Below are 8,245 nucleotides of genomic sequence, written 5' to 3'. Positions count from 1 at the left end.
GCAAACAGAGAGATAAAAAAAAAAAAAAAAAAAAAAAAAGGCAGATCATTTACCTTCAGGTTCAAGAAGCCGTGGAATATTCAGCTCCAGTTCTGCAATTCTGAATGCCTCTTTCAGGTTTTCTTTATTGCTTCTAGTTTTTGCCTTCTCCAAATCAACCAGACCTGGTCGCAGGGCTTGGATGATGGCCAGAAAAGGCATTCCGCTTCGCCAGCTCGACTTGAAGTCAGTCACCTGGACAGAGCCGTGTCTGTCCCCACAGTATTAGAAACAAAATGTTACAGCCTGTTTCCTCAGATGTCCTCAGTACAAATTTAGAAATAAAATAGAAATTGAGTAAAATGGAGTATGAATCAAATCCAAGGAGTTATAGAGAACCTTGCCACTGAACTTTTGCAGAAGCTGGGTCAGACAACAATAGAGCCAGTACTACCAATTGTTATAAATATATATTTTTATACTATTTTTGGAAAATGACTTGGTGTTTTTATCTTATCATACATTCTGAAGATAAAGCCCTGCTGATCCAATATCCTTTTTGGACATTGCCTTTGTGCTCAATATTTATGCATTCTATGGGATGGAAAAACAAGCAAAGCCCTGAAGAACGTGTAAGGTGTTTGTAAGGGAATTGAGTATTGGAATCACCTCTGGCATTTTAGAAAAATCCAGATCTTAAAAGTAACCTATTACTGCAGGAAAAGTATTTGTTTTTCTCTTCTTTAGCTTGGTGTCTGTAAAACATCTTCCATTAAGCAGTGTCTGCACAGTGCTGTGAGGTGCCCAGGTCTACAAGCCACAGTGAATTCTGTGACAAAGTTCCAGAAAAAAGCCATATATTTGAGTGTTACACCATGAAAAAGATGTGGGGCTTCAGGTAATCAAATTTAGTTACAAAACAAGGGGCCAGGACTTAAAAGATTTGTTCTTTTACCAAAAGGATTCACTGATTAAAAATACATTCAATGTAAACATAGTTCAGAAAGGATGGTACAAAACAGACAGCAATATTGCAGAAAAACAAGCAAAAGGAAGAAGATTAAATGGACAGAGAGCTGTTTTTTACATGCTGATCAATCTTCTCCTGATAAAACAAAGCTACAAGGAAAACTTCACTGCCTGAAAACATTCTCCCAGCAGAAAGTGTCTGAAGCACTGATCAAGGCCTTTATCTCCCACTAACAACATGGAGTATTAGTAGTATATCAGAACATAAAGTAACCAAAGAGCTGGAAAGAAAGGGCTGATGTTACTGTAAAATGTATATGAAACATTCTGGAGGTAAGTATTAGAAATTCTCTTGAAGAATATTTAAAGTCTGTCCTTTGCAAGAAATTCCCGTGTCTGCTCTAGATTATGCACTGCGACCACTGACACCAACAGAGCTATCTGTACATCAAACATAAGCAAACATCTTGTTAGACTTGGGGACTAGAAACTTTACAACCAGGGTCTTTCTTGGGGATGATGTAGTGTTTTGACAGGAAAATAATGAGATGCAGGAATCCTAGAAAGCCTACATTTTCTATTAAAAAAAAATAAATAAAATTGTTGAAGCTTTGTTTAGCAGTGCCAGCCATGAGGATCAAAACTAGGAAATCATATAAACATTCCATTGGGCTTATCACACAGAAGCCCCTAAAAGAGAAAAGCCAAACTCAATTTACATAGTGGTATTTTATTAGTAGGATTAGCTTCACATTATTATATTTAAAGGGCTCATGTCAAAATATTTAGGGCCTGATTGATGCTAAAAGTACTGGCAATAGCAACTGAAATCTAAAGGATTTTCTGCTAAGCTGTCACTAAGTAATGTTAAATAACCAGGAGAAAATACCACCACATTTAGAGGAAAGCAATAAATACAACGTGTAAGATACCATGTATAAGTCTTGGAGGGGACTTACAGTGAACACTGCTCTTTTGCCCACAACAAAAGAGCCTTTGTAGCAGAGATCTTCCACCGTTCCTTAATTTTACCACTTTTATTAGCTGATCTGCTTGCTTTTGGAAAGGAGTCAACAACACTTGAACAATCAAGTGAAGGCTGATTGTATGTACAAGCAAGGGTCCTGGCAAGCTCTTCAATCTATCAGAGATGATGGGAGAGTTAATCAGGCTTCAGAGAAAAATTACCAAGACATCAATAGTAAAAAAAACCCACAGAGAATTAGAAAGGACTCAATGACAGCTGTAAGAGCAGTTCTCTGCCCACAAAGATCAGATCAGATTTTTTTTCATCTATTTAACCTCAGCTATTTTATGCTGAATTCACCATATTCTTTAGGTGATTTTTTGGCAGGAAATACTCATCCAAAGACTTTCATGTTATAGTGTGGGTACCAACAATGGCAAAAGCTCACTCAGTGAGCTTTTCTACTCCTCCTGCCAGTGACAGCAGCCCATGACAGCTGTTTCCTGCTCTGAGACGTGTCATGTATTAGGCACGCTCAGAACCTGCCTGCTCACTCCAGGTTCAGGAAAACCTACTTGACAGAACTTGGAGATCTACATTCTGCTAGAGAAGCTTGATTTAGGTAAAAAGATAGTACATAGGCTATATGCAGCACAAGATCTTCAGTACCAAAGTACTCTTACCACAAAAAATGTTGGCTACAATATTACTCAAGAACTTTTTTTTGTAGTGCTCTCCTGAGCCCCTGTCACCAGTCCACCCCCAGTGCACCTATGCTAATTCACTGCTGGGCCCTTGCTGGATGACAGTTTGGCTCCATCATCCTCTACAGTCCTACAACATGTTTAAAGCAGGATCCTGTGCTTTCAAACTTGCCCAAAACCTCATGCCATGTAAGATGCATGCTCAGTTTCTTGTATAAGAAGCATCACTATGACAGCCTTCACATTATGAAAAAAATAATAGCAATAATTACACATTGTGAGCACAGACAATACTGAAGAGGAGGGCTGCCTCTGGGGTAGATGGATGTGAGCTCCATTTGGAGCCTAATCATTGCAGGCCTTACACAGATAGGCAAAGTTTAAACTATTTTTTAACTGGTTACTTTAAGAAAATCTCCGTCTCTCTCCTTTCTACCATTTGCAGCCAGATACTGTTCATCAGGCTGCAATGCCACCACTGGGTTGGAGAAGCTCAGAGACACAGGAAAGATGCACTGGTGCATCTCCTCCCTGAGCTGTCACTTCCAGATGTCAGAAAATCATGTTCTGTTTTGTACTAATTCATCTCATTTGGCAACCACGTAAGTTAACACATTTTTGTGCTTTTCTCCTCTGCTGAAACTTTCTTACATCAATGAAATACTTACATGAAAATGAAATATAATAGTCCAAATTAGGCCAAGCACAATGGAAGGTTTTCCTTCAATAATGTCAGCAACATGAATATTTATGAGTTTGAGCTAGGGGAGAAAAAAAGGATCATTGTTAACAGAGAAAATGTCCACCAGCTCAACTGGCTTTAATTGTGAATTTCAAAGTTAATACTCACTGATCTGCTCTTTAAAAATGTCAAAGCATTTTCTATGTTACTTCTACACTGGAAGGTATTAAATCCTTTTTCCCGTGGCTGCGAAGCAAAAAGAACAGGTTACATCCTCAGCTGTAAAAACTAATTTTCTTTTATATTTTGATAAGGGAAGTCCTACAAAGATTTACAAATCACTTTGGATCAACTTATCTCAATCTATTTCAGTGTCAGTCATGTAAGACTAAGTTACTTGGAAACAGCACTATGGCTCCAGAGGGATCATTCATACGGTTACAATTAAGCATACCCAGAAATCTTTGCTGGATTCAAGAACTGAGGTAATATTTTTATTACTCTGTCTTACCAGATGTTGACCTGAAAGCACTTCCAACAGATCCAAAAGCAAATGTCCTTGCTGTATGTCTGTATACAGGTCTGAGATAACATACGGAGGTGTATGCTGCAAAACAAACTCCAATGATTGTCACACCATCTTTTGTGATTTTGAATTCAAAACACTACAGAACATCACAGATTATACTGTTGTTAAAAAAAAATGTTTACTAGCCTTCATTTTTTTCAGTAAGCTGAAAGATAAATCCTGCATCTAATCAGTCACATACTGATTCACCCATTATTATATTTGTCTCTAATTCCTCCTTGCTCTGCCTCTGTGTTTTAAAAGGGTTATTTGAGGCCTCATTTTCATGTATTTATACTTTTCAAGGAAGTTTGTGGCAAAAGATCACAAAACTTAGAAAAAGTTAAGAAAAGCAGTTAATTCATATTTCCCAATCAGTGCACCCCAAGTACAAATTTTACTATAGAGCTGAATAACTAAACCCTCATTCTTTTCACCTGCTTGTAGACAACACAAAACTACCATGATCTCAGCAGCTTCTGCTCAAGGAGGGATCAAACCAGGATATTTTATTTTAACCTGAGCAAGTCAAAGCCCCAGCACATGCTGCATGAGTTGCTTTGTAGAAGCTTAAAGGGCACTTACCCAACTCTGTGGTTTGTCTTAGTACTTATCAGCCACTCAGGTCACCCCATTGTTTTTACATTGCATAGCAGAAAAATACTCAAACACAGCAAAACGAATCATAAATACAGAACCTCATGAAATCTGAAGATGTGTGCCACGATCCAGCACATGTACCTTTTACCACACCAACAAGAAAGATACTGTCACCTACTTACAAACTGGTTCCTACAAATGTCCTTGGACAATCACAAACACACTGCTGTTACACCTATTAAACAAGTGTTTTCCAGGGGCTACATTTTCCAGCGAGTGCCAAAAAAATTTATATTAATGTTGTTTATTCCTAAAGATTTTGACTCCATACAGCATGTCCAAATCAAAAAGGCAAAACGCATGTCTTTCCTAAGGAATCCCCTTCTTACCTTTGCCAATATTGAATTTATCCAGCTAGTAAAAGTTTTCTTCTGCGTAGACTCTCGCTGCACTGGGGGGGAGAAAAAAAAATAATTAATGGAAAAAATGATCTGGTTTTATTACTGTTTCTCACAAACATACATGGCATCCATCTAAAACCTAAGGTTTGCTCTTCCAGATATTAAGTCATATTTAAATAGTTTTTCTCAACTCTTGTTTTAGAGCTGATGTTTTCTTGGTTGCAGAGATGATACCGCAAGGACCTCTACAACCATAAGACATACTTCTACTGGATGCAGCAAAGAGCAGCTTTGACTGTTTCCTCAAAAGCTCAGCAAATGCAAACAGTGGTGTGAACAAATCATTCTACAGAGCAATAAATCTAGAATAACTCCACCCATTCCTAAATGTTCCTTGAAAGACTAAAGGCCATCATCAGTACAAGATCTGTCTTGAGATTTGGAAAAAGCCATGGACAGAGTTGGGTGATGAGACCAGGACAGAGGCTGGGATTAGGTGATAACTGCAAATCTGTGGGTGAAACCATACAGTGGGATGTCTTGGCTAACTGAAACCAGGAAGGGTTATTAGGCTGTCATCAGAGGACATACCCGGGGAATATACTGTTTCTCACACAAGAACAGAGATCAAGAGAGGAGAAAGCCTTTCTCCATGGCTTATAGGTAGCAGAGACTAAGTCTAGTTTCACCAAAAGGTGAAGCAGAGCATGAATAGCAGAGGCAGACCAGATCAGTTCCCCAGTCTCATCTATGGTCAAGCCCAGTGGATCAAGTGACTCCCCAGCCCACACTCCCTCCCAAAAATCTACCCCATTCCCAAGACACATCACCACCAAAGCCATACATCCCTGCTGGACGTCTGTATACAGATCTGAGGTAAGAGCAGGTGCTGGCCCCTGAGATCACGTCAGGCCTCACTGCCGGGCAGGTGACCCAGCAGCTGTCCCACCAACTCACAGGAGTAGGTCTGAACAAAACTCCTTTTTCTCTCTCTTACCTCAGCTTTGACTGCAAGTGTTGAGGTTGGCTTCCCAAAGAACAGGCCAAAAAGCACTACCACCCCCACAAGGGGCCCATCTGAAGCTGCGGCAGGGAGCTCATCCACTCCTCCTTCCCCATTTGAACAAAAACGCTGAACGCTGCACTATTTTTTAAGAGCCCAGACATTGCAAAGCAGGTCAGATAGACTATTAATTGAGGGAGGGCAAGATTATACAGTTAGGAAAGCTGATGTTTTGGCAGCCCAAACCACCGCCAACCACAGGTCTCTCCCAGCCCTGTGAGGAGGACACTGGCCCCTCCACGCACGGCTACCACAGCCACCCCAGCGTCGGCCTGCGGCACTTCTGCCTCTCGGGCTTTGCTTCCCTGCCGCCTGCCACGAGAGGCAGGAGAGGTGTAAAGCAGGGAGTAAGAGCAAGTTGCTCTCCCAGTTGTGGCAGGACGGGTCGTGTCAGGCAGCCCAGAGCAGAGGATGGGGTCATGGCAACAGGGGCTCAGAGCTCCTGTGGACATGGCCCTGTTTCAGCTGTTTGAGACCGGCCCACCGCCCTGCCAGGAGAAGACAGCGCAGTGGGCAGCAGGGCAGCATGCACGACGCACACCTGGAAGGAGGTGGTGGGCAAGGTGGCAGCAGGAGTACTGGCTGCCCACCTCCCAGCTGGGGTAAATCCTCCCACTGCAGGGGAGAGGTGGCAGGAGTCTGACCAGGCCCTCAGCTTGCAAGAGCCAACACATTAGCAACACATGGGGAGATAGGGTGGGAGCGGATGATCTCTTCTCCCTCTAAAAGCACACTCTTGCCCAAAAGATTAATGTGATGGCAAGTTTGACATCGTACAGCAAGTCCAAGACTACTCAACAATAGACTATGTATGTTTTTACAGGCTGGGCAGGATGAAAGATACCATAAATACCAAGCCCTTGGGGAAAAAAAAAAAAAAAAGATCTTGACTGCTCTGCTCATGAATAAGAAAATGCCACTCAGAGAAAAATGTCCTACACTTTATTATGCTCTGTGAATTTGGGAAACACAAATGCCAGACCTGGGTGGCTTTTCACCATCCAAGACAATGTGAAGGGTTTGCTGTGCAGAGCTTCATCATCTCATGGTGCAAGCTGCCTAAGGATAACACAGCCTCCTGCTCCTAACCCCACCATCCAACCCATCTCCTTCTGCTTCACTGGGCAGGTGAGTGGCGAGAAAAACATCCATGCACTATGTGCGTCAAGAGCTGTTTTACATCCTGTAGCTAACACATCTTTCAACAGTCCTCCTCTAATCTGCAATACTATGGTCCTGCAGGAGCATGAAGCAGTTGATTTCCCCCACTTCCTGGATTGTTTTATTCTTCTGTGAACAGTAAGAAAAAGGCAGTCTTAAAGACATGGACAAAAAAAAAATGCAATCTCAAAATTCTGCTTTGTTTGGAAAACAGAAGTTAAGTGCAAACATACCACACAGACCAATCAAGGTCACAATGTTTACATGGAGGACATAAATAGCTTGGAGATACTGGCTTCATGTTAGCACAGGACTCAGCCACACCCTTTGGTTGAATACACATGTGGGAGCCATTCCAATTACCTAAGAGAGATTACTGAGTAGCTGTGCTGAGTTTTATCAGGCAGGCAAGGCTGGTATTGCTGGCACTTGAGAAGGGACAGAAAGCAAATATTAACTACTCTGTCTGACGCCAGTGACTCTTGCAGCTGTAGCTCCTGCCAAACACACTACAGCTACTGATTTGGAGAACTTGCTTGTGAGGTTGGTTACAGAAAGATGGTTAGGATGAGAACATTTGGTCTTGCTTTGTTTGAATGTCTCCATATTAATATGCAGAAGCATTACACAAGCAGATACTGCAGGTGCTGATCCATGTGGGCAGCTCTCAGGTTAATGTCTCACCCAGTGAAAGTACAAGGCAGTTATTTCACTGAACACACCTAAGCACACCTTACACCCTCCCTAAGCGACAGCCGCTGCCTAGTGCAAACCACCAGCCTGCTTTCCAAGCAGCCACAGCTGCAATGTAGCTTATTTTCCTGTGTAAATAAATAATATTTATTTATCAATGACAAAACTCCATGCCTGCCCATACCTACCCAGACTGTAGCGCAGCTTCCATCCAGGCCACAGAGCACACACCTCAGTACAGACGTGCTTCTGCTATCCTGGCAGGCAGACAGAGTTCAATCTTCAGGCTGAATGTGTTTCCCCTCCTAGCTCTACTCTACTGCTCAGAGGCGCTAATGATTTAATCAAGCTCTCAAATTCTTATCTCTACCACGTGGTTAATTAATACGGATTTTTATTTTTATGAGGATGAATGGATTCTTTGTGAGGCCTTTTTATGCGACTCTAAGTGACCTTGG

The 8,245-nt window shown here is 41.8% G+C and overlaps 1 protein-coding gene across 1 annotated transcript in view; it reads right to left on the bottom strand.

Annotated features, from left to right (window-relative positions):
* Window positions 1-8,245, bottom strand: part of LOC103777509 (nesprin-2-like) — a gene marked incomplete at its 3' end in the record, with an annotated part of 29,847 nt that overhangs the window by 14,666 nt on the left and 6,936 nt on the right. The window contains exons 2-7 of the mRNA XM_008945062.1: window positions 4,859-4,920; window positions 3,813-3,908; window positions 3,470-3,547; window positions 3,288-3,380; window positions 1,908-2,089; window positions 54-250 (exon numbers count right to left, since the gene is read on the bottom strand). Of these exons, the coding sequence (XP_008943310.1) occupies window positions 54-250; window positions 1,908-2,089; window positions 3,288-3,380; window positions 3,470-3,547; window positions 3,813-3,908; window positions 4,859-4,920 (708 nt within the window). The remainder of the gene's footprint in view (window positions 1-53; window positions 251-1,907; window positions 2,090-3,287; window positions 3,381-3,469; window positions 3,548-3,812; window positions 3,909-4,858; window positions 4,921-8,245) is intronic.

This window comes from Merops nubicus, unplaced genomic scaffold, assembly GCF_000691845.1.
Source record: "Merops nubicus isolate BGI_N331 unplaced genomic scaffold, ASM69184v1 scaffold2778, whole genome shotgun sequence".
NCBI classification, from domain to species: Eukaryota; Metazoa; Chordata; class Aves; order Coraciiformes; family Meropidae; genus Merops; species Merops nubicus.
This window is presented reverse-complemented; position numbering and strand designations above follow the sequence as displayed.